Below are 26,356 nucleotides of genomic sequence, written 5' to 3'. Positions count from 1 at the left end.
TAATTTCGTTGTTTGTTGCCATTTTAAGGAGCTTTTTCTTTACCTACAAGGCTTATCCTCTTTAACAATATGGACTTGATTACAGGAAGCATTTGTAAAGGAATCAAGATATACTTGTTTAGAGTAAGAAAGGTGTTTATCTTAGCTCTCATTATAATTACATGTGTATATTCATAGGTATAAATTGTTCTGGCTGATGTTGAACTGGATGTCTTTGACAGCTCGAGGAAAAAGCCCCCAGAATAAAAAACACCAGTGGATTATTCCCATAGATCAGAATAGATCTCATTAATACAAGCTTATAGTATATAAACTATATCAGATTTCTGAAATAATTTGAAATATGAAATGCAGAGGCTTGATTAAAGGGAGGAGTAAATTATAATTATATTTAAATAGATGATACTGTAATTAGCTACCACAGTTAATGGATTTTTCTTGCAATATAATTGATTCTACAAAGACCTTTAAAAACTATTTTATGAAACTTTACAGAAGAATTAAATTTTAATAGTCATGCAGTTGGTTACATTCTACACCAGACTACCAAGTCTTGCATAGAATCCCCAGTTTTTAAACAAAGATTCAATTTAAGTTATACATATATTTGTCCTTTTGTTTATATACTGGTGCTTTGGGGTTTTTTAGTTTGCTGACTTCTACATTTCAGAGGTACCTGGTAAGCATACTCCCATGCAAAATATTTGCTGCATTCTGTGTACTTAGGTCTGAGGAAAAAATACTGCAGATATATATTTCCTTTTCAGTTTGATTTTTCTTACATAGGGTAGCAATTAATATAGGTCACCAGAAGAATGTTTTGTAATTCAGTTTTGAATGCAGTTCTACACATGACTATCCTTCATACTTAATATAGGTTTCTATAAAGAAATTATTTAACAAGAAATCTACTTTTAATTAAACCACATCCTAAATTTGGAAAGTAAGATTTTAAAATTATGGGAAGCTTCTCAGTTTCAGTAGGATCGTTTTCCAGTTGAAAACCTAAAAATCATTGATATTTTTATTTTTCAAATACAGAGCTTAATTAGTATTGAAAGCAGTGATTTATCTTTTAACAGTATATATTCTAAAAAGTGGGTTATAATAGAAGCTATCTTCCCTTAAAATGGCCAGTCGTGTGAGCCATAATGCTCATTGATAGTAAAATCAATAGAGCATTGATTCTGAGACTTAATCCTTGGAGACTGTTGTTCTGAACAGCGGACATAGCCTAGTAAATACAGAGTGCTGTTTAAAGTGTTTAATGCAAGAGACTCTGCTGTCTTAATTTATTTTTTCTGAACAGATAATTTATAATAGAATGTGGTTGTCAAACATTTTTTCCCAGTGCTTTTTTGACTATTCCTATATTGTTGCCATTAGCATATATGGACCCTATTCAATTTGTAGACAAATTTTTGATGCCTCAATTAGCATTTCTTATTGTATAAGAAAGCAAATGCTTATTAAATGTATAGTAGTATGAAAACAGTTTGTTCTTTTGGGATTTTACATATTTATTTCCCTGAAGCTTTCACCAGAACATCTTTTGTGAAGTCTTCTTATCAATCCAATTTTAAAAAGTGGTTTTGTTTCTAAGATATTTCTTTTTTATTTTAACTATAAAACGTTGCAAATACATCATTATATTTTTATAAACGCTAAAACCTCTATTTTGTTCTTAAACAAAAAGTTAAGAGAGTCTTAGTTTTGAAACAACGTGCTAAATGTTTTTTCTGAACAGGGAGTTTGTGTTAAAGCATCAGTAATTACCTCATTCTGACTTACTGGGAAAGGAAAAATGTTATTACATCAAAATTCCTGTTAACGGATATTAATCTTAGTATCCTCATATTTGGAAGATAAAATTTGGCAATCCAAATTTTCCGTGGGCTACCCTTCAGAACACTGCAGAACCTTGAGGTGTTAAAGCTTTTGCACAGACATAGCCTAGCAACACTTGGCAACTTGAACAAATGTTTAATCAGAAGTCAGGTTTAGATGTGCTGAATTAAAGGATATTGTTTTTAATTTAAAACCACTGCCTCTTTTTCCGCTTAAAAAAAAAAATGATTTTGCTTGTGGAAATTTTTTTTTTAGTACATCTCCAAGGTATCAATTTAATAACTATCAAAGTAGCTAGTGCAGTTGTTGCATTTAAATTGATTTACATGTCAAGACTGGCAGTTTAGCAGCTGCGCTATTATTCCTGGATCGGTCAATTTACTTGAGAAAAACCTACTACTGAGTTCTACTGACCTGCATGACAATATAGGCCCTATTTCTATTCCTGTAATTAGGCCTGCGACTAACTCAGAATATTTTTAATTAAAATATTTTGGTCAATGTGTTGCACCAAATTAGGCCTTTCAGTGCAGATTTAATTCTGGAAATGGTGTGATTGGAATATGTAATGAGTTGGGTTCAATTTAAGATTAACAGGTTGTGCATCTTGAGCACACAGGTTTTGGAGTTTACTGTATAGATCTGTTTGAAACTTTACTCTGAAAAGGTAACTAATAGAAAAAATGTAAGTTTCTCACCTCTGTGTTTCATTTTTTTTAAATTCGATTATGTTAATGTCCTGTAATTAAAAGGCACTGCAGACATAGTAAGATACTTCAAGAATTTTCTGTGGAGAAAAACTGACAAATTGTCATAAAAATGGTTCCTATAGAGACAGTAGCATTAGTAAAATTAAGCAGCATTAGAATAGATTGATTCTGGAGACAGCTTTTCAAATAGAAAATCAAAATCGTCTAGCCGTGGTGAACTTTGTTTTCTAACAACATAATCAGGCCTTTAACGCAATTTCATATCTGACTCCAGAAGGGATATTCGCTCTGCCAGCCTTCATACCTCGTGGCTGCAGTGCCACCGGAGAACAAAACAAAAGCACAGATACTTCCCCCCTCCCCCCAGCACTCGTGCTTTTAATTTGGAAAAGGGAAAAGGGGTTATAGCGTTGGAGACGTTTGTTCCTTGCTACCTTGCATTTAATACTTCGTGGTTTGTCGTTTGCTTCTTGCACGAAGGCCCGGCCGCTGCTCAGGAGGCAGGTGGAGCACATCCACCTTGCTCGTCAGTTGTTTCAGCCGGGGGTGTTGCAGGAGCAGTTGGGTTACTGTTTTTTTTTTTTTTTTTTTTTTTGAACAAAGCCAAGACAGATTTCCACAGCGTTTAGTTCAGGATTTTGTTTGTTTCCAGGTCCCAGCCTAGCAGTTGACAAAACAAGACGCTGCTGTGTAAAAAAAAAGAAATTACTAAATGATCTTTTGTGTGCCTTCTATTCAAGCAGTCTGTGGACCGTCATTTGTTTTGTTTTATAATTGGATGGTTTGGCTTATTTTATTTTTAGCTCTCCATGAAAGCCTGTTATATTTGCTACTGTAGGTATGATGATATTCTGATCAATGGACTACCAGATTGGCGACAGCCTGTATTCTACTACAGGCGGGTGAGAAAAATGAGCAATGCTGAGCTGGCATTACTCTTGTTCATTATACTCACAGTGGGTCATTATGCTGTGGTTTGGTCAATCTACCTGGAAAAACAGCTGGTAAGTATTGGTAATAAATCAAACTTGCTTCAATTATTAGTATTGAATTCCCTGCAAAAGTTTGCATATTATAGGGATCTCTACCACTTTCCCTGCTTCAGATTTGGATTTTTCGTGTTTTAGAATGATACCATTTAAAATGGTGATAAATATAGAATGAGATACTCAGCATCACAAATAGTAATCTAAAACCTGCTTATTTTATCAAGAATCAGTAATAAATAGAGAGAGATGCTTCTGTGGTTTCTAACTGGAAGAAAGAAGAGGAATAAAAACTCTTCTATCATCTATTGATGCAGAATCACATGCTACTGTAGTCATGTTTATGGTTTTGCTGATGTTATTTAAAAATAATCAGCTTTTATTCGTTTAGAAGTCATACTTGCTTTGCCTTTGTTCTTAGCTAAATGCTTTTTTTGTTGTTGTTTTGGCTTTTCGTTAACAGGATAGGCATTGGTAAGCAGCATAAACCATTTTTTGTTGGATTTTTTTTCTCATGTAAAAGTCTATTGCGCTTACCAGACTAGGAAAAACAAACAAACAAACAAAAACTAAGCACAACTTGACAAATATTCATGCATTAACATTTGTTTACTTTTTTATTTTCTACTGCATTATTGAAGTTGATGAATGAGAAAGGCAAGTTGAATGCTTTCTCCTCTTAGAAAACTTTGATTGCTATGGAGATACACATGAGTGACAGAACTGGACTTCATGTGTGTTTAAAGACTGGGTGCCATGGCAACAGTTATTGTTAAGATAGATCATTTTACTTAATCATGTAGGACCCCTAGCTACATTTGCATAAATGCTACTCTAATGTTTACCCTTCACAGAAGAGTCCCAGTAACATTTGTGGTTTACATGTTAATGATAACCTGTAACCGTATTTCTTTCTACATCAAGGATGAACTGCTTACCAGAAAAAAGAGGGAGAAGAAGAAGAAAGCAGGAGGCAGGGGTACAGATGAAGCCAAACTTGCTGCTCTTGACAAAAATGAAAGGTGGGAAGAAACTCTTTTGTTTTCTGCATTTTAAAGCATTTCACGAGCTACTGGTTTAGTTCTGTAATTTTCTCCTCGCGTTTTTGGAATATTTTAACAAGAAGAATATCTGTAACGGTCATTGCTGATATAAAGTGCCAGTGTAGATGTGCTTTCAGTTTTAGATTTTGTAAATAAATGCGTGGTATTTATTCAGCAGATGAACAATAAGTGAAATATTAAGGCTGAATTAAAGGTGTCTTGCTTATAGAAGGCTGCTGTTACTACAAGTTGTTTTTTTATAAGATGTTACAACTTTTTCTGTCCTTAAAGATTTGCTTTTGATTAAGAAATTTCACTTTATTTAAGCTATAATTTATTACCATACCGTGTGAGGAGTTTTTATGTGTTCTTAATGCTTGTCTGAATTAATGCTTTTGTCTGATTAACTTAAAAATGAGCGTGTTGGTAAAGGCTTCTAACACTATTGTTTAGTTAAGAAACACATAGGGAAATGGCGACTTTCAGGACACTCCAAAAGATACCACCATTTCTTCTATTGATTCATAGAAAGAAATAAAGGGTTTAAATAGTTCACACAGCAGGGGCATGAACTGGATCAATGCAGGATGGAGATCAGAGACCATTCTGCCTGTCGTCTTTCCTGATGACATCAGTGAGTAATGCTTCAGTGAACTGCAAATGACATTAATTTTTATGTATTGGTTTGTTTATGCTACAGTCTTCATATCTGGTTGTCAGCACTTGTGAACACTTGATTGAGGCTTGAGCTTTTTTTTTTAACTGAAGTGATTATGTGCCTTATGAATTTATTTTCTTGAAGAAAAGCCCTTTTTAAGAGATTAAAATACAGAGATGATTAGAAGTTAGCTGATGTATTATATGTTTTGAATTAAATATTCAAAACATATTTTGTATCATGCAGTGAAACATTTTTATATGAATTGACAAGTACTAATCATTTTAAAGGATAATGGGAGAGTTCTGACGTTGAGATTGTGTGGCAATATTGAAAAATTTAAAATTTTATTTGGCTGCAGAGTACTGGACAAACCACAGTGGCATGATTTACTTCCATGCAAGCTGGGAATATGGTTCTGTCTCACTGTGAAAGCTTTACCTCAGCTGTTCCAGGTAATACTAATATTTCTAAGTTACATTATCTTTCTTGGTGGTGTTATGAATAATCATGTGTGTTGCACATTTATATGAATTTTCTGGCTCAAGCACGTTATTTTATTTATTTATATATTTATATAAAATTACTCTTTGGGGACAATTTAGTATCATAAGTTCATCTAAATGTGAATATATTAAAAATGGTTATTAATCTTAACAGGCTGGGGAATTCAGCAGTTTCTGCTGAGCAGAAGTACAGGAATGAATGATAGGAGAAGGATACTGTATCTATATAAGGTACAGTATCAAAGATATTGTTGCAGTTTAGATATTTAAACATGGCAAAGTTGGTCAGAGTTGTGTTTTTTTTCTTGTTTTTTTTTTTCTAATGTGAATACTATAAATTTTAAAATTAAGCTGATATTCAGTCAGCATAACTATTGTCAGAAGGTCAGTTATCAGAATAACTTCAAATATCAGATACTTTTTCTTTTCATTTCCCTTGACCCCATCCATTTGTTTTTAGTACTGTAGTCACTGCTGAGTAATGAATATAGATCAGGGAATTTAAGGTGGATTTTACTTTGGTTTACAGAAGTAGTGAGTATTAATTCTGAAGTATAAACGGCATAAATGTTCATTTTCTCTCTGTGTGCAAGCCTAAAAGAAGCGTATAATTCATAATTCGTAATCTGTTAGCCAAAAGGCTTGTAAAAGTTATAAATGCAATAAAGAAAAGTCTGGTGTTTCAGCTTCTATTTTTATAGCCTATAACTTTTCCTACAAAGAGATGCAAAAGTTAATACCCTTTCATCTTTTAAATGTTTCATCAGGACTGTGTGGTTATTTTATTAAAGCAATCTTTCTTAATCTTTTTGCATGATCTTAACGTGAAAATGACAATGCATAATTAAATCAACTGTTAAAGTGTCCAGAGTAAGCTTTGATGTACCTCCTTGATTGAGGTGAGTCAGATGGAAAAGAACTAATTTCACCAATTGCTGCTGCTGTATTTTTGAAACTTTCTTTATAATTACAGTACTTTCCCTTTTGCCTTAATTGAAAAATATTTAAAAAATCTTACAGGATATAGTAAAATTCATCAAGAAATTTAAAATGGGACTTGTTATAATCTTTCTAAGTTGTCTTATTCTCTGTTTCTTCATTTTGAGATACTATTAAGAAGTCATTATGAAGTGTTTCAGATTTCTGTTCAAACAGTCCTATGTCTGCTAGACTGCCCAGAAAAAAGAGTAATATAACCAAAATGATGTTTTGAGCTTTATAGACACCTAGCCAATAACTACTGCTGTGTATTTTAAATCCATAAAATTAATGGTAGGGGAAAACAAGATGTCCAATTGGAGACCATCAGGCAGGGATATGGTGGCAGGGGAAGCAGGATTTAGAGCAACTTGATGCAGAAAGGTTTTGGAGCAAGGAGGAAGCAAAGAGGTGGGGTTCTAGAGTGAATCATCCCATACGTAAATTATTCTAATTCATAATGGTGGGGTATGTTTTGTTGTTGTTTAAGGTGACCTGCCAATTATTTAAGTGAAAATGCAATAAATTATAAGTAAGCTTCAGTGTTAACAGTATTCAGGACTTGAGATAACTGAATTACTGTAGTTTATCAATTAAAACAGGTAGTGTCACCTCTTCGGAAGAGCATAAGAGCAGCAGTGACCTCATGATGGACCTGCTTCTTGAAAGACCAGTGCAAAACATTCTTTGTATGTTTTAGCTAGTTGGACAGAGGGACGTCTGGGCTCTTTAGTTGTATTTAAGGTTTCAGCAAGTTCTGTCTTAATTCCAGTTATCAATATCTAGCAATAGAGTAGCTGTACTCATGTGGTTGTACCCTGGTACAGAGATCCTCTTTTGAATAACATGCTGTTCCCTTCAACGATACACTAACATGGGTTTGAGATTTCAGAGCGTTTCAGGCTTTCTGTAACTAGAATCACTAGAGCAGCTTATCTACAAGATGAGATGCCAACATTCGAGATGCTGAGTAACTCAGTGTTGTGTGTGCTAGTTACAAGGTGTTACAAGGGTTGACATAAGGTAGCTGCTACAGATTTTAGATGTCTATTGAGTTAATCTCCATGATTTTTTCAGATATTAAGAGCCACCAAATTATTTTCAAAGTTGACAGTCATTCATCTGCAGCTAATACAGTCATAGACTAAGTTCTAAAAATGTCATCCGTATTTAAATAAAACACGATTGGGACAGAAAACATTAAAAGTTTTAAAATGCTTATAATTAAGTGTGGCTTCTGCCACTGAGCTTCAAATCCCTTAATGTCAATGAAATAGCTGAACTGTTTCTTCAAATTAAGGAAACAAAACTCTCTGCCTGTGCCTACAAGATCTTCGTCAAAGGAAACTTTTTTTTAAAGTGAGGATGAAGTCAGTTCAAAACTTTTTGCCACTTCTCATATTGATTCCTTTTACCTAGCATCCCCCCCATTAGTAGTGTGAATATTATTCTTACAACAGCTCTGTCTGAGGATTCAGGTTTCTGAGCTTCTGCCCATGCCTGACTCTCATTTATCCAATTGAGTGTCTTTCTCCTACTTCCCCTCGTCCTTCAAAATGTCAGATTTCAGAAGGAGGCACTTAAAATAATTAAGGTGGGCCTTTACTGAAGAAAAATGCTTTGTTTGCATGCCCTCATGATGGCCTATGCCATTTTATTGTAGTCTGCATTTTATGTCAAGAAATTGGAAGAAAAATGGGTGAGAGGAGGATGAGAGAAACTCAAAAATGATTGTTTTTTTAACTGTTGACAATTGTATTTTGAGGGGGACTACATAGGTTTTTATATCCCTGCATTTAGTGTAGTTAAATGTCAGGGTGAAAACAACGTCTTAAAGCTCGTTTGAAGAAGTGAAGAGAAAAGAATCCATAAAATGTATCATAAATCAAATATCTGTGATGTGAAAGAAACATTAAGTGGAGTGTAAATTACATGGACTATTACCAATTTTAATTCTTCTAATGAAGACACAAGAAACAGATAGAACAAAGAATGCAAGTTTTTTCTAGGGTCATCAGAATGAGCTGGAAGAAGGCTATCTACTTAAAAACCAAGAAACTCCATAAAAATGCTTGTTGGAACTGAAAACTGTTCTCACAAAGTCAGCTAAACAGCTAAACATAGTGTGCAAGAATTTCCGTTCAAATAGTCCATGTAAAATAAATAGGTGGTGTTGGTGATCATCCTTTTTTTTGTGGCAGAAGACTCATTCCCAAAATAGCTGACCAGTTTTTAATTGGGTTGTGCAGACATACAGTTTAAGAAAAGTGGTATTTCTTAAAAATGTACTTAATTATTCTTCACAAAATATTTCATTTGGAAGACTGAAGAGAAGAGCATTTGTTCGTATTCCTGACAACTGCTTTTCCTCCAGCTTTATGTGATAAAGCTGAGTTAGGAATGTGTTTATTTTTTTCACCACCTTCAGTACTAGGAAATGGTTTTTGTTAGTTGAATTATGATCCTACTGTTGTTTGGAGATTAATGAAGCAGAAAGCATTTTTTGTTTGTTTCATACGGAAATGTAGATTCTTGTTAAGAAAATAAATTTTCCCATCATCTCCTGTCTGTGATCATGTCGGTGTATTGCATGCCCTATCGGTGAGCTGCTGCAAGAACTCCTGGTGGCTCTCCAGCAAGGAGAAGGCAGTCCAAGCTCAAGATGTAGTTGCACTGGGTATAACCTAGTGAGATTATGAACAAAGCTTTCAATTATGATTGAAACTTTTGTTTATAAAGACCTTTGTGTAGTATGAAGTGAATTAAAACAAAAAGGCCAGTAATTTAGTTTTATGTAGACTACCAGATGGTAATTACTGAAGCTGATTTAGTAGCCTGGAATAGATTCAAACTAGCGACCCAGAGGTGTTTAATTTCTTGGCATTTTTTCCTCAGGTTTTCTTTTAATCCATGATTACATTTCAACACCTGCTTAGAGATGGTTCAGCCCTGGCCTTAAACGGATTGGCAATGTGTCATTAAACTCGAGAGGCTTTGCCAGCAGGGCATCTCTTTTAGCAAAGTTAGCTTTTAGGCGAGATTTGATTAGGTCAGCCAACAATTATGTGGTTGATATTGTCTTCACATATGACTTTATATAAAATCACAATAGGAGATCAAAAAAATTACTGCATTTATTAATGTCTGCTTTAAAAAATATGTTTTCAGAGGGATTTGTTTAAGTCACAAAGGTTAAATATCTCAGTAATTCTTAGGTTACAGGGTTTTGAGGTGTTCCAATGCACTGTACAGCACCAGTGTTGATAAAAGTTGTGGAGGTTGAGTAGATGCAAGATGTGTGGCACAAATGATTGCCCATTTGCTCTGCTTCTTCCTATTTCGCAGCTATTTCGAGAACCAATGTAGGGATGAAGCTCTTGACCCTGAGGTCAGTTAGAAGATAAGATAAAGGTCAGAGGAGAGTAGATGGTAAAACAAATATTCTGCATGTATGCAAGTGAACGAAAATAATTTACCTCTAACAGGGTACGTTACTGTCTGATGCTCTGGAGAGAAAACGTACTTTGTTATATAGTAAAAGTTTCAAGTGAACGTAAGACACAAAACAAATACGCCTTTAATTGCGTGTTGTTCTGTGGTGGCCAGGTTTGTTCTGCTCCTTCAAATAATTACTTAGAGTATGTCTGCATATCTCAGCATTTTAGAAGAGTGTAGCTCCAAGAGTAGCCCGTGAGTACAAGGTGATACTGGCTCTGAATGAATCGAACCGTTCTCTTGCGGTGTGAGGCTTCGCTGGGTATGAATGAGGTTCCCAGGGACGCCTTGCAGCACTGGCTACAGTTCCTCCTTCTGGTTGCCTTTGTTTTCCCACTGTGGATCTGGAATACCCAGCAGATTCTGCATTAGCACAGCCTGCTGCTGGCCACTTGGTGCGTCTGAGGCTTGGGAACCTCGCTTCAACTGCCCAGTAGAAGAGCCTGGCCACACCTAGTATTATTCCAAGGTCAAAGGAAATAATTTCCTGATTAAAAAGAAGGAAGTAATGCAATCCCTATTTATTTACTGGTTTGTCTTTGAGTAAACATGTAAAAATAACAACCATTTAAATCACGGTGTTTAACTTTTTTTTTTTAACATTATTTCTTGCCATAACATGTTGATAATACTGACGTATAAGCACATCAAAAAAGTGGTTTTCCTGTGGTGTAATGCCTGGCATTTTTATTGCAAACAAATAGCGAATTGAAGGTTGGATGTTGCAATCATTTTAATTTTACTCCTTTATCATCAACAATCATATACAAATGTGCTCTCTTCTGTGACTGATGTCACTCTCATACAAATTGTACAAGAACACTGTACTCAAAGACAAAAAACAGTTCAAGAACTTCATGTGAATATTTAAATTGATAGATTGATTTAAGATTAATGCAAAGGAAATGGTTTCATTATACTGGTTTTAAATATGCTTGTAGGAAAGCTTCCAGTTAACTGTAAATTCTGAGGGGGTGCATTTTGTTTGTATTAGTCCCTCACTCCTGAGAAGGAGAATGTGAAGCTGGTTCTATCACAAAATCTGTAATGAAGATTCAGATATGGTCAATAATGCAAGTTGTTTCCAATGTTTGCCTTATTTCTCTAATCTTCAGTCTTTCTAAAGTAGACCTTAAAGCCAGCAAGATTAACTGGAGAAAAAAAAAGAAAAAGAAAAAGAAAAAAAACTCGCAAAGCAAATAAACCAACAAAACCTTGTCACCCTCCCAGAAGTCAAGGAGAGGCTGGAGTGACTGAGCCTTATTCAGAACTGAAGATTTTAGTTCCAGGATTAGTACAGTTTAAATAAAAAGTGTAGCTATCATTAAAAAAGAAAAAAAAAATTAAAAGTCCAGTATCGTGAATTTCTGTATTTGTACGTACCTCAGTAATGAGTGCAGTTTTGTCCTGGCAGTCTCAAGTTTGTTAACAGGAGACAATCCACGTATAGAGAAGGACTGAAATACAAGAATTCCACAATATTCTTTGTTCTTATTTGTGGTTGAAATATTGAAAATATGTTAATGAAGTATTTATCTATTTTATTTTTCTTCTGCAGCACTTTTTGAAATTTTTAATTAAATATAAGGGTAATCACAGGAACTTCCTATACCTGGTAGATGAAATATAATTTAGAAATACCAGTAGCACAATTCCCAGTTTCTAATATACTCCTTTTTCATTCTGTTCCCTATTGGAAAGTGGATATTTGAATCACAGTATAATAAACCAGCATGTCTTTGCCCACTTCATTATTATTCTTACTTGTCTACATGTATATTGCTGCTTTGGTAGTAATGTATTTGTGTTCTTTTTTGAAAACTTCTCAACCCGTTGCAAATGAGAACAAAATATTTCTGTTCTGCTTAGGTAAGCTGGAACTGTTAGTCAGAACAGTTCCAAGCTTTGTATTTGCCTGTACCTTTTCTCTGTCCATTTCCACCCCCAGAAGGTTAAAAATGTTGTTTTTCTCATGTTTGTTAACTATTGAAGTACACATCAAGTATAAAATTTTGAGGTTGTGCATATTTTGGACTGCTGGGAACAAAAGATGCTCTTAAAGAAAAAATTACTGAACCTCGGAGAAGGAGCAGTAGGTTGGAAGAGGCTGTATCTGTATTTTTCATTCTTTTTAGGGCAATTCTTGGATTATTTTGGCTCCAAAATACTTGCATTGAGGCAAAGTGATTGTTTATCAGGTTGGAAAAGTAAAAAATCTGAACATAAATTTATTTTGAAATTCTCTTATTACTAAAACTGAATATGCTTGAAAACTCGTGTTAATTTTTTAGACTGATACAATTGAAAACTAATGAGGAAAAAACGAAATGGTCTTATTTATGTTGAGGCAGAAGTTTTCTTTAAAGAACCTCCTATTTTCAACTGTTTCCCAGTGTTTCTTTCATTGTAACTTACCAGGTGTTATATCCATGTTGTCTGTGTCTGGCTAAAATCTTTATTCAGGTATGTCGTTTAATTTCTGTTCACAACCTGTAGAGCTATTTCTTATGCTTTGGTGGAAAGGTTTCAGTTTTCAAATCTTTAAAATCCACTTTGATTCAATTTTTATTTATTTTTTGCTTTGCTTTATATGTATACATTTTTACATGCTCTTCAAAATGCTCAGTATGCCTGTTTTTTGTGATTATGATATCAGCAATAATAACCTGTGATTAATAAGATAAAAGACTAGTGCTGCATTTGTTACCTGCATATTACTTCATTTGCAGCGATAATCCATTTGATATCTATAAAGCAACAACGCCACTAAATTTCATTTACGTGCTTCTGACTAGTTTTCTTTGTTGTTCAGCTATTGTGTCTCATTTTCATCTGAGCCACATTTCCAATTGTTCTGTGATTGACGTGCTGGAGAGATTGACAGTTACCCCCTAGTGCCTGCTGTCTGGAGATCCCACAAGCAATAATGGATTTTACACCGGAATTTAGCATCAAATATTGGCTTTCAGTGTCAAATGGGTTAAATTTAAATGCCGGTTAATTGTAGCCATTTTGAAATCATAGCCTTAAACAAAAGCATTTTTAGGGTATCAGTACGTCTAAGGCTTATGTAGGCCACACAACCCAAATGTCTCAAACTTATAGCAGAAGTTAACCATTACATCTGTGCCTCTGTTTCTTAATGATGCAAATAGGCCAAACCTGGAGACTGCAAGGAAAGTTTCCATATGTGGTAGGGATTTCATATTTCAGATAAACTGAAGAGAGAACCAATACTAATACTAATTTTGTAATTGTATGTTTTAATGTATAAACTGAATATATTTCTTTGAAGCCTTTATATCTTCTGTAAATGGTAATCCTCCTGCGTGGTGTACCCTTTTAAATGGTTTTAGCCCTGGTTTTACTAAAAAACAACGCCTCTTCCTCATTCCCCAAAACAAAACCGTAAGCATGTGAGATGCCCTCATCTGTTGTACGCCAGTAGTGAAAAGTTAAGTAAACTCCTTAAAATTTCTTCTACACTCAGTGACCTCCTATGTGATCCTGACAGAGAAATGTAATTTCTTGTTCACTGTGCCCAAGCGTAAAGAGAGAGACAGAGTAAGAAAAAGTATTTTGGAAGGAGAGGTAACGTTACTGTCGGAATTGTTCAGAGGTGTTCTTCAGGTGTGCTGACTTACATTGGTGGGCTTTCTCCGAAACATTACGGCGTTCTGCTCAGAGCTAGGACACAATTCTGTCCTCCGCGTTGTCCCATCTCCCTCATGTGTCCTTGAAGAGGCAGATACGTAACGCAATGTAATGCAAAGATCAATTGTTGGGTCATGTTACCCTCCTTTGCAAGAGGCCACGTTTCTGTATGGCTTCTACCATTAGGTGCAGGGGTCATGTCTGCTTAACTCAGTTTTTATTTCCAAAATTTATTAAGGTTTCATTTATTTCATTTTTAATGAGACCAGGTTTTTTTTCAGGTTTATGGGACTGTAGTTCAAATTCTAAAAGTATTTACCAAGAGTTTGCAATACCTTCTACATTAACATTTAAATCATACATTATGTGTAAAAAGTGGGACCGTGATGCAATAACAAGAGAAAAATTATTTTTGGCTGTGAATAAGGAAAAAATAGGTTAATCTAATCATGTAATTATGTTTGGTATAATACAAGAAATGTTCTGCATGTTTGGAAATAATAAGTAACAATTTGTGTATTTCAGTATTTCTATTATAGATTCTTTGGTTTTGAATGAGTATATAAATCTCTTAAACTGGTAAGTGAGAGTAAGAAAACTCTCCATATCTCTTGATTCAGCAATCTGGTTGCTCACATTTGGAAAGCTTTCAACACAAATCTATAATTACTAATTCATCAGATTTTGGAAATGTGTATCTTATTACGAGATTTTTGACAGGACTTCCAATTTTATGTGTAAATATACTAAATAGATTTCACATTAGAATCTAATCCTTGGAGAAAAAAAAAGAAAACTTGGTGTTTATTTTTTAACACTATAATAGCAATGTAAAAGTTACTTAAAAAAAAATACATTGTTTTTCATAACGTGCAGTTAGTGTTACTTAATGAGTTTGTGGTAAGAAGATCACTGCCTAGCAATTGCCTTTGTCCCTGCACATAGTACTCTAATTAAAAACTGTTATTTCTTTGAACTTCCAGATTGCTGATGTGAGCAAAGTGGGTGCATAGACTCTTAAAAAGTTGTAAATAGTGATCAGAAACGTTTTCCTAACCATTTTGCTTTTCAGGTTGTCAATAAGCATCATAACCTATAATGTCAACACTATTACACTATTAGAACATTTATTCTACAAAAATTCTACATTCTAAGCAAATAATGTCTATACTGAAAATTTATGTATTTCGAGGAACAAATGTATCTTGAATTTTCTTTTAATCTTTTTGTGAGGTTAAATGAGAAATTAAAGCAGAGCCATTGAATAACTTGTTTGTATAAGGATGCTAATGTCATTGCAACGTTTTCTTAAAGGATGCCAGACAATTATATGTAGAATATAAAGAAACAAAAATGAAGGAGAAAGAAGATGCCCTGGCTAAGGCTGAACTTGAAACACTTCAGAGTGAGTTTTTATCACTGTCTTAATAAACAAAGATGTAATATAACATACCTACTCCACGACATGAATGTGAACAAATTGTATTTGTAATCTTCTAAAATACGTGCTTTATATATTCCTATACTGCTGTTGAATTTAAATGAGCTTTTAATTTGGTGACTAATTTTGCAGTAGTCTGCTGGCTTGTTTCTGCAGAAGCATAAAACTCAGGTTATAGTTATATAGTAGCAAGAAAAGCACACTTTGCTAGAGGTGTTGATTTACAGGAGAGGGGAATTTCAAAAGCATAGATCTTGAAGTATACATATTCAGAAGTGAGCTCTGGGTTTTGAGCATTCCTGTAATACTTTTTCTGTAAATAACTTTTAAAAATAATATATTTTGTGCAATTTTATAGAAATTGAGTTTGTACAAATAGAAATTGAAAATAACTTGAATTTCCAAAAGCATGGATGCTTTTGGAGACTTCGGAGATGGATTCATGCTATTGTTGAAATAAATGTCTTAAAAGTCTTTATACTCTTACAAAAGACCAGAGAAGGCAATTAGCATTTCATGTAATAAAGTATTCAGAATAATTATAGGTGACTTCCTTTTCTTCTCTCACCTATTTCCTTTTGACAATGATTAAACCTACCCTCTTCTGAAGACAATTTTAAAAGATTTTTGTTTGTGTGTGTGCTTGCTTTATTTACTGTACTTAAGTGCATGCTTTTAAGTTCCTTTATTCTGACAAGTGCATTGAGTGCCCTATGATAATTTACTAGCTTTGAGTATGCATAAGCCTTTAGGCACTTAAAATACAGCTGCATTATTTATATTTACAAAATAGCTTAATTTTGTAAAATCAGCAACATGATCAAGCTTGAGCAATAATTCCTAACTTGTCCGTAACTAAATCTATTTTGAGAAAATGGCTAATGTTCAGCACCTCAGTGAGCACCATGGACCCAGGCCAAATCTAGCAGACTAGGGCATTTAATGCTTGTTAGGGAGACCTGCCATTACGTAGGAAATACCTACCACAAAATGGGCCCTTCCAATAGGTCTTGACTCCAGTTATTAAAAATGTGTTATGTTGTCAGATAGCAGTGTTTTGCCATTGTTTAATGTAGGTGAAATTGTTGAACTACTATGTGCTTTGTATATATTGTTTTAAAAAGGCTAGTTTCTGAAAACAGAAGTGCAAGTGAAAGTAGGAGGTCATTAAAACCGTCGTGTGTGTGGTCCTGCGTTTCACTGAATTGCTGAGTTTCACTTTCGGTCAACACTTTTTGGTGTTTCTCCTCTGTGCAGATCTGCCAGGTGTCACATGAGATTTGCTGGTTTTATCTCCTCTTCTCTGGGCCCCAGCCAGTAGCAATGCCCACATCGAGAGGTGCAGGTTTGGTGCCCGTTTTCCCCCAGGTCTCTCGTGACTTGTCACAGAAGCACCACTCTGTCTGCTGTCACACCAGAACGGGAGCTGGCACCTGACCCCCCTGCCTGTCAGGTGAACAAGTGTCACGCACGTGAAGCAAGAGGAGGGACTGGTAGTCACCACCTGTACTTAGTGGAGTTTGAAATTTAGCTTGGAATTAATTTGGTCAACCAGCACGGTGCTATTGCTGGGCGACAGAAAGAGCCATCATTTCTCATTTTTTAAAAGAAATGAGACTTCCAAAGGAACAAGAAGATGCATCTGTAGACAAAAAAAAATTTACCTTTTTTTTTTTCTCTGAAACTTGCATGCAAAGCATCTGCTAAATTTGCTTATTTCATTATATTGCTCTGTATTGTACACTTCAGAATAGCATGGCAAGGTTGTAAATCACCAAATGAGCGTTTGGTGATCGCTTGTTCCCATTCTTAATTTTAGAGACAATCCATAGAGTGTGAGTTTGTAATAACAGATCCATCTATCTAATTGAGTAAATGCATCGCATGCAGATTAGCAATAGCTGTTTTACAGTGCTTGTTTTTTCATGAACTAATTGCTAGTTTACCCCCACGTCTGTCTGCTCTTCCTGCTGAAATTGTGCAGTCTTCTGTAGGCGCCTTGAACTAAAACCAGAGAAGGATATCAGAGGAGGAAAATATAATTTGCAAAGTAGGAGAGAGAGAGAGAGAGAGAGGACAGTTCTGAAATGTCATTAAAGTGCTATATTTGGCAAAGAGTGGGGAAAAAGTAATTTCTTGGTAAATCAAAAGTGTGCATAATACTGACTTATTTTTTGGCACTTTTGCAATGTTTATGTTATCACTTCTCAGTCCATTCAAAACGCTTTAGGAAAATAGAGCAACTTTACAAGTTTACCTTAGAAAATATAGCAACTTAGAATACAGGCTGTATTTGTAGGAAATGTATTTTGTGTGCAATTACAGATAAGCCCGTGTTTCATCTACGAAAATAGAAATCATTTGCCTTACATTTTTGGTGTCCTTTTCACATTTAGGTACCAGAACACAAAATTTCTTTTTTAAATGAAAGCACTTTAATTAATACAACTTGCTGTTAACTTTTCCTTTTCCAGTACTGTCACACTTGCATATAATCCCTGCATCAGGCAATGATTCTGTAACGATAGTCCTGTTCTTTATATGAGATGTAAATAGAATATATATTAACTGAACTGGATAGTCATTAAACTGTGGAGATGTAAGCATACATTGTCAAGACAATAGACTCAGCCAGTTTTTAAACTTAAATTGCAAAGTTTCGGTAGTTACCAAGACTGATTCTAACAGTTGTATTGGCTCCTTGTGGAGTACAAAGTGCTTCTTTCAGCTGCATCAGCTTTGAGGGAAAATGCATCTATTTTTCTTTCTTTATGCTTAACTGCTTAACTTTGGTAGTTCTGTTACTCTGTTCTTGTTACGCTTGTTTTCCCTGCTCTCCAATAGGAAGGCTTAAACTGAGATTTAAATACAACTTTTTAAATAAAAAGCTGCTGCTAGATATTGTAGATGAACCCCTCATTTACCAAACATATTTGCAAGCCCTTTAAATCCAGAATTGTTGCCCAGATGCACAAGGCATCTGGAATAATCCATAGCAAGAAATGATCTTGTTTCTAGTTATAAGCCACGTTGAGTAGCACTTTTTTTTTTTGTATTTTATTCACTCTTACCATTCAAGCTTGAAATAAAATAAAAAGTTACATGCCCTGTAGGTGTGTGACCAACCTTCTGTGTTACAGTTTTAGAGTGATATTGATAATGGTATTTCTCTCTCTGTATAGGGCTTTATAGTAAGATGTGACTGTCGTACCTGCCATGAAAATTCCTGAGTGGTACTGAAACCTTGATTTCGATAAGTTTAGTTAAGTTTGGGTGGTTCTCCCTTTCAAGACATTTTGGAATATAGCAAGTTGCTTGGGTAGCTTTTTACATTGTTTCATAAAACTTAGGGCTTAGGCATCACTAGATCATTTAGTCTAATGTGTTTATTTCAGGCCCTTACAGGTATAAATCAGTGAAAAGTACTGATTATCATTATCTTGCAGTTGTCTGAAGATAACCATGTATCAGTGACGCGTTTTAGCTTTTGGCATGTTGTTATGCAAGATACAATATTGATCAGAAGACTTTGAGAAGGCTTCCATTCCTCGTGGCTTGTTTACATAATTAATTTTATTGTTATATAGGTATATCGTAGTTTCAGTATGGATTTCTCTAGCTTTAGCTTTCAGGTTTTCATTACCAGCATTTGTTTAAAAAAAAAAAAAAACACTTTTACATATCAGCAGGTTTTCTTTATGTAAAGCATTTCTTTAGCCCTTAATTTCTGTGGCTTTTCTGTACTGAATTGTTTTTCAGGGTAGCTGTAGGTATTGGACACTGGCTTTGTGTATAGTGTTCTAACATTTGCCATCTGATTATAAAATCATTTCTGTTGTTATCACTGTTGTGTTTACAGAGTCACAGATTACATTATTTCCCCAGCTCTGATAGCTCATTTCAGATCACTTGAAATAACTGTGAGCTTTTACATCAAAGGTTCTTTGCACACAGTCCCTCTTAAGTGCAGATGTGGCCTAAGGTCCTAAGCTGTGTGATCCAAAATACTTTTGGTTTGGATAATCCCAGACTGTCAGCCATTCCACGTCCCTACATCTTGCTGTATGTTCCTGTTTGTTGTGAATGGTTTTGCCCAAATTTATGTAATCCAGAAATATGCTGAAGATGACTTTTCATTTATTTCCAAATAATTGACAAGTATCTTGGATAATTGTGTTTAGTATTAATCCCTGCCAAAATGCAGTGTTCACATGCCTGCTCAGCAATGATTTGCTGACAGACAGGTTCAGAGAAAATTAATTCATATAATGCATGCTTTTTTGGTTAGCGTGGGTGTGAATGTTCTGATCACTTAATTGTTACCTCTGAAGCCTAATTATGGCAAGCTAAGTATCATCTGTTTCACTGATTGTTTTGGCAGGCCTGCTGAAGGAATTCTGAACTTGTGGCTCATGTGCTTTTTCCAGTTGGATCAGCTAGTCTATATGATACTTCTCCATGCAAAACTTCCTTCAGATTTTATGGAAAATAAATATTCAGCTAACAGTGTTACGAGGTTCATTTGAAAGAGACGTGTTTCCTTTTATGTTTGCTGCAAGGCAGATTAGTTCTCAAATATTTAGATGTCTATTTCTAACCCTTTCATATTGAGGTATTTGGAGGGAACAGGAAGTTGGGGGAAGGAAGGGTAGATATTTACAGAAAAGATGAAAGACATCAAGTCTTTTAGCTTGTGGGACTTTTTTTTGTAGTTGAGGATGTATTAATTACTAAGTTTTTAATCAGTTTGCTCAAAAATAAACTAACTTCTAGGTCTTCATATGGCACATGTATATCTGGTTGTTACTGGTGATGCATTCATGTGATCCCATTGATTTTATTATGAATACTGATATGTGTATTTTTTTAACACGTGAATGTTTGCCCCATAATTGCTTTAGTATTGAATTAGTTTGCTCCATTTTTTCAATAGACCGTAAAAACTTTAGGACAACATTTTTTTTTCCAGACTTTTGGATCTATTGTATTATATCTGTGTTGCTGTACATGCAGGTGAATTTTTTTGTGACATGTTTTAAGCAAATTTTAATGCTGTAACTGCTTTGCTTGTCTTTAATAGTTACATAGGTAAGAGAACAGTATGGAAAGAAAGAGAGATCTCAATGCAGTATCTCAGTGACTTGCCAGAAAGATGCTTGCTGTCTACCTGTGTTTGTGGTCATATTTCTTGCTTACCAACATACGACATAGCAGTCAATGTCCCCTTTCTGTGACTTTCAAGACATCATTGTCTTTTTTTGACTATTACTTCTGTGAGTTCTTACTGATGCTGAAATATAAGGCTTACAAGCCTTGCTGAGACAGAGAACTCCACCTTAACATGTCATACTTTGTTGCAGAGGCTCAGCACTTGTGTGGGTTGCTTTTTTTTTTTTTTCCTTCTTTCCTATATGAAGTAGTCTTTTTTCTGTGGAACTGTTAAGAGCTCTTTGAATTCTTTAGGGTTATATCAGCTGGCAGGTAAAATCAGGATATAGTTTTCTGAAAACTTTGAAATATGTATCCCTGTTATTTTTTTATGAAAAAAGTGCTATTGTTTTATTACATGGCAGTCTTGATCCAAAATGCCATCTGATTCCTGATCTTCTGAAAATGACAGCTGGTGGATCTCAAAGCAAGTAGTCCTTAGCCCCTGTTAATTCTGCCATGGATGTGGTAAAATTAATGTGGTAGCAAGGTAGAAGAACTAGCAAGGAAGTCCAAAGTATCTGATTATGTGCAAGTCATTCATCAAACTTCCATACATGAATCATTATAAATTAGCAAAACATATAGCCAGTACTGGAGGCATTTAGAAGCATTAAGTGCTATACAGGTAAGAGAGTTAGCTAATTGCTATGGTTTAGGTCTGGGGATCCCAGTGACGAGTATCTTATATGCTGTTTAAACATCGGGGGCATTTTTTTTTATTTTTATTTTTTTACCCTAAGATGTTAAATACACAGGCAGATTTAGTCTTCTGGCGAAGAACTTTATAGTTCTAAAGGTGGAAAATACAGAAAATTAGTATCCTTGCAGTATGAATTCAGCAAATGATAGATCAAAATTTCTCCTGCTACAGAAAGAGTAGAAGTACAGAAAAGCCAACTCATGGAAACTCATGGAAAATACTGATCATTTTACATAGTAGTAGTAGGTATCAAACAATTAGCATGGTGCTTATGCTATTGGATTATCCATTTACTTTCTGTTGTTGCCTGTTTCTTTTTTATTCTACCTAATAAACTAGAAGAGTTAGTACACTGTAGTTTGGGAATTAAAATACATAATATTCTCAGAAAATAGTAGTGAGAGTAGGAATTATCCTGTTGAGCCTGAAGTCTGACCCTGGTTTCACCAAGACTTTATCTCCACATCATAGTTGTATGAGCACCAGTAACTCTGGTCTTAATTAAGGCCCACTGGATGTTGGTGCCCGTGTGGGACATAGTGCTCTAATTAGGTCTCCAGTGGATAGTGGGCAGGCTGTCACAAAACTCGGAGGAATCTTTCAAATCCTTCTTTGTATGTTTTTCCTACTTTTCAGTTAGGTTTGTACATGACAATATTAGAACTGAAGGGAAAATGCGTAAGTCATTTTTAAAAGTCTGGTCTGCTGTAGTGGTAGGCCACATAGTCTAAACCCAGCGCCATTAGAAAATGACACCAAATATTCAGGGAAGAGCTGTGTTTTAAAACTTCGAATCACGGCTGCAATTGTTGCTACTGTCAGCACCATCAAACACATCCTTGGCTTAGGTTGTGGTGGTGGCAGCAGCACCAGCTTCCTGGTTGTCTGTCAGACCTTAGCAGATGTAGGATTCAGCTCTATAGGCATCATTTGCCGTATAGAAAACCTGATCCTTATTCTCTTCAGAGGAGAGCAGCAAGTAAGGTCAGAAGTGTCTTTTGGCCTGCCAGTTGAAGTGCTGATAATGAAAAGATAGCATGGAAACGGATCGGTTTTCTTCCAAGGTGTCTGCTGTGGACTTCTGATGTTCAGCTAAATGAAATTTCAGTGACCTGTTTTGCTTCCTCCATTACACCTGAAAGAACAGTGCTCCGCTGCCCTAAGTGGAAGCTTTATAAACAGTACACGTCATTACTTCTGAACAGCATTCTTCATAACTTACACAAACCAGGTTTTTACTGGCAGTACTTGAAGGATGTTAGCGTTTCACCAAAACTCTTAATGTGCCATTATTTTAAAATAGTAAATATTCCCCTATCTGAAATCCTTTATGGTGTTGCCATTAAAAATGCATGCTTTCCTGTTCTGAAATGTGGCTTTTGAAATTCTGAGGTGAAACTGTTTCCAGTGAGTTACAGAGAGCCCTGTGTCAAAGGTGCTGTGACTTCAGTTTTATTTATTTTTAAAAAAATTAATTGTGTCTGACAGCCATTGTGGTATGTAGGGGGTAGGCCAAAACTCTTTCATCTTTTAGTATCTGTATGGGAGACAGTGGAGACAGGTTTCTTAATTCTAGTTGAGTGCTTGTTTGAGAATGTACAGCCATCTTCTTTAGGCAGGATTTCTCTTTCCTTTGGTAGTTAACAATCAGAAGGATGTCTTATCTGTATTAGGTCTTCCTTGCTTATCTGCCTGAAGAAAGCCTAGATACCGTCTTCGATACTGGATTTTAAATTGGGGTGCAGTGCCCTCTGGAAATACTGTTGCAGAATTACTTCTAGAAGTACAGAAAGAGCCTAAACTCTAAATTTTTAGAAGTTAAAGTTATAACTATCCGGGCTTTATCTATTTGTGTCTTTTGAGAGGGAAAATTAGCAAATAACTGATGAGGTACAAAATACAGGAAAACCAGCTGTCTCAGTATGTGTTCGCTGTTAAGTAATTCCGAATGGCCACTCACTGTATACTTGATTATTTTGCAGGATTGAAATACAGTGGTGAAAATTGTCACTGCAGGTAACTTGCTAGAACGTTTTTGTCAGTTAATGTGTTTGTAGTAAATAGTTAGTGAAGTTGTTGTTACTTGTCCCTGTGAATCTTAGTGCCGACTCCAGAAGTTATTACATATGGCTGCTTTGGAGAAAAATGAGATAACAGTTGATGTCTATGACTTGGTTGTAAAAATTACCTTTTGAAATAGACAAAAAGAATTTTGCACAGGTATTGTCTTTAATGAAAATTTCTCTCATCTGGACAATGAGAGGAATGCTGGTTAACATTTTTGGGCTTTTTTTATTTTTTTTTTTTTTGTGAGTGTATGTAACTTAATTATATTTACTATGAATACCTAAAGAAAGATGCCAAACAATTCTAAATATGAGGTCTTTACTTAATATTTATTGAGAGTAATTTGACAACAGTTACAGGCAAAGTTAGAGATTTTCACAGAAGTTCTCAGAACAAAGTAAATTTAAAAGGTCATGACTTTTCTGCTCTGTTTCTTATGACCTCTGGAAGGTGCCATGAAACTATTCTCACTCCAGTTGTTTTTTTCTAAGTGTTCAATTCCTAGGAGTTTGCCAGGTACATGGGATATAATCACCAGGCTGTCCTTGTACCTATAATGTTAGGAAAAGGAATTCCGCATTACTCTCTGTAGGGAGCAGTTTTCCTGCCCTCCTTAGGAATTTGTAAAAGAAGATTTTCATGAAAAAAAAAAAATCACTGGTGCTCAGGAAAGTATTGAAGCATAGAGTATTGAGGCAAAGGCAGATATAAGCAGATCTCATGGCTCAGTGTTGCTGTCTCTTCTCTTCCATTCCTACTACCTTTAACTGACTTAGATATTTTCTTTTTGTTGAGTGTAAAGGGGTAATTTTCTACTAGATCAGTGAATGGAATATGTTTATGAAGTGGTTGAATGACTGTCAAAGCAGAAAGAGAAGAGAGGAGCGCACAGGCACACAGTAGGGAGTGGAAAGGTGAAAGCAGTGTACAACTTTCCTCTTTTGGCTGCAGCCAGCCATTAGATCAGCTCTTTCAGTTTGTTGATTGCGTCTTTAGGAACATCCAGGTATTGTGAGTACAGCATATTTAAACAAACAAACAAAAAAAACACCTCGGGTATACCTGAGGCTTCTGAATGCTTTCTGGGTCTTCACGCTTCTCTTTTCCAGTCCTCTTCTTGTCTTTCCTAAAGTTATGGCAGTCTTCAATCAGTCATAAAGCTTTCTTTTGAGACCCACCTGTATGGTGGATCTGTTTTCAGTTACTGGGTTTTAGGTTGTTGTTGTCCCTCCTTCCCTGTTGTCCCTAAGTTTGCCAATCCCATTTAATATCATTTGGAGGACAGTGAGAGCAGAAAACAGTGGTCACTTTGGGAAATGAGGTCCAACATTTAAAAAATCCTGTAAGTTTAAGTGATAGAACAGAGCTATCTGTAGTTAGAGGAATCCAATAACAGCAAAGCTATCTGTTGGTTCAGAAGCTTTTACTCAACACATCTAACCATAAAGCAATACAGAATTATCTAAAACTCACCTTTCTGCCATTGCTGTTTCTTTTTTTTTTGTTTTTCTTTGAAGCCAGCAGGACTTTGGAAATCTTGTAACAGCTGCCTATGCTTTCGCCTCTACTAATTTTAATTGTCAGATGACAAGAGCTAACTGTGTTTTTTGAGGTGCTTCTCATTTGGCACTTTAAGTCATAGTTGCAGGTAGAAGAGGGGCTAAGTATATACATTGCTATTTACTTTTCATAAAAATAAAATGATTATGCAAATTACTAAGCTGTCTTTTTAACGAAGAAATCTAAGCCTCTTCCAAAATGAAAATTGAATATAGCATTAGGAGTTGGGGAGCTAAGCCTGCTTCTGACGTATACTTCTCTGCAGTATTTGTAGCATTGTTTTTCTTTTTTCTTTTTTTTTTTTTTTTGGACAGAGGAGAAGAAGCCTAAAGTCAAGAAACCAAAATCTGAATTCCCTGTATACACAGTTCAGGAATCAAATGCATACATACCATCATATGACCATGGAGCTTCTATTGAAGAGATTGAGGAACAGATGGATGACTGGCTGGGAAACAGGAACAGAGCACACAAAAAGAAGGCAAGTTCAAAATCTTTAATGTAGTTATATATTTTAAACATTGATTCGTTTTCTTGCCTCTTAAGAAAATGGAATGGTGTATGTATACCACTACAATATTTGTATACCATTAAAGTCTAGAGAAGTTTTAATTTTCAAGCAGAGACATAATGGAAAAGATTATATCGATGTTCAATATAATTTGTGTAATGATACTGGAAATGTTGTTATAATAGGATGTAGTTGATTAAAACATATGAAAGCTCTCTATGATTTCTAATATAAATACTAGTTCACTAGAAATTATTGGAACATAGTGCCGTCAAGTTACATGAGGTTTGGTTCTTTCTCTTAATTGCAGTTAATAACATTTTGCTTGCCAGAATAGCTTCTTCTCTATTGAAAAAAAAAAAGAAAAAGAAAGAATAAGCCTTCATAACATCCAGGTGTAGTACCTTTTGGTTATGGAACTGCTTATGTGCTTTGTACATTTGAAGTGTCCTAACTGTACACGAAGAAGTCCTAACAATATGACATATGTCTGTTGTTAAGATTCCTGCTATTTAGAGGTCAGGGTTCTTAGTCGCAGTTAGTGTAATTAAGTTCTGGTAAAGTTTATTAAAAAGCAGTGGCTTGAAAATGTATAGTTTTCATCTTAGAACTGAGTTACAGAGATGACAGAAGAAATGTTGTAAGTTGGACTCCTTACTTGAAAATCTGCCTTGGCTGGCAGACTGAGATGAGAAGGATTGCGTTCCGGGTGAAATTAGGGCAACACATTGACATTAGTGTCAAAATAGTGAAAAAAGTTCCTTCTGTCATTTGTTTGTTTATTCTGTGCTGCAGATTTTCTCACTCCATTAGTTGGTTTCAAGCCTGTAGAAAATTCTCCCTCTCCTCTTTCATACAGACCTAAAATTTTTACAAAAATAATTTGCATCTTGTATGTCAGATTTATTCATCTGCCAGTACTGGATTCCTAAGCTTCATGACTTCCCAGTTGCCAAGTTTCTCTTGCTGTATGTTTTTATGCCTATTG

General features: G+C 35.2%; 1 protein-coding gene across 1 annotated transcript in view; it reads left to right on the top strand.

The window, feature by feature from the left end:
- The window catches only part of DNAJC1 (DnaJ heat shock protein family (Hsp40) member C1), a 98,891-nt gene that overhangs the window by 41,574 nt on the left and 30,961 nt on the right, over positions 1 to 26,356 (top strand). Inside the window, exons 4-8 of the mRNA XM_083825185.1 lie at positions 3,397 to 3,562; positions 4,469 to 4,566; positions 5,607 to 5,700; positions 15,193 to 15,283; positions 25,172 to 25,338. Coding sequence (XP_083681311.1) covers positions 3,397 to 3,562; positions 4,469 to 4,566; positions 5,607 to 5,700; positions 15,193 to 15,283; positions 25,172 to 25,338 — 616 coding nt within the window. The remainder of the gene's footprint in view (positions 1 to 3,396; positions 3,563 to 4,468; positions 4,567 to 5,606; positions 5,701 to 15,192; positions 15,284 to 25,171; positions 25,339 to 26,356) is intronic.

The sequence above is a fragment of the Anser anser genome, assembly GCF_964211835.1.
Source record: "Anser anser genome assembly, chromosome: 2".
NCBI lineage: Eukaryota > Metazoa > Chordata > Aves > Anseriformes > Anatidae > Anser > Anser anser.
This window is presented reverse-complemented; position numbering and strand designations above follow the sequence as displayed.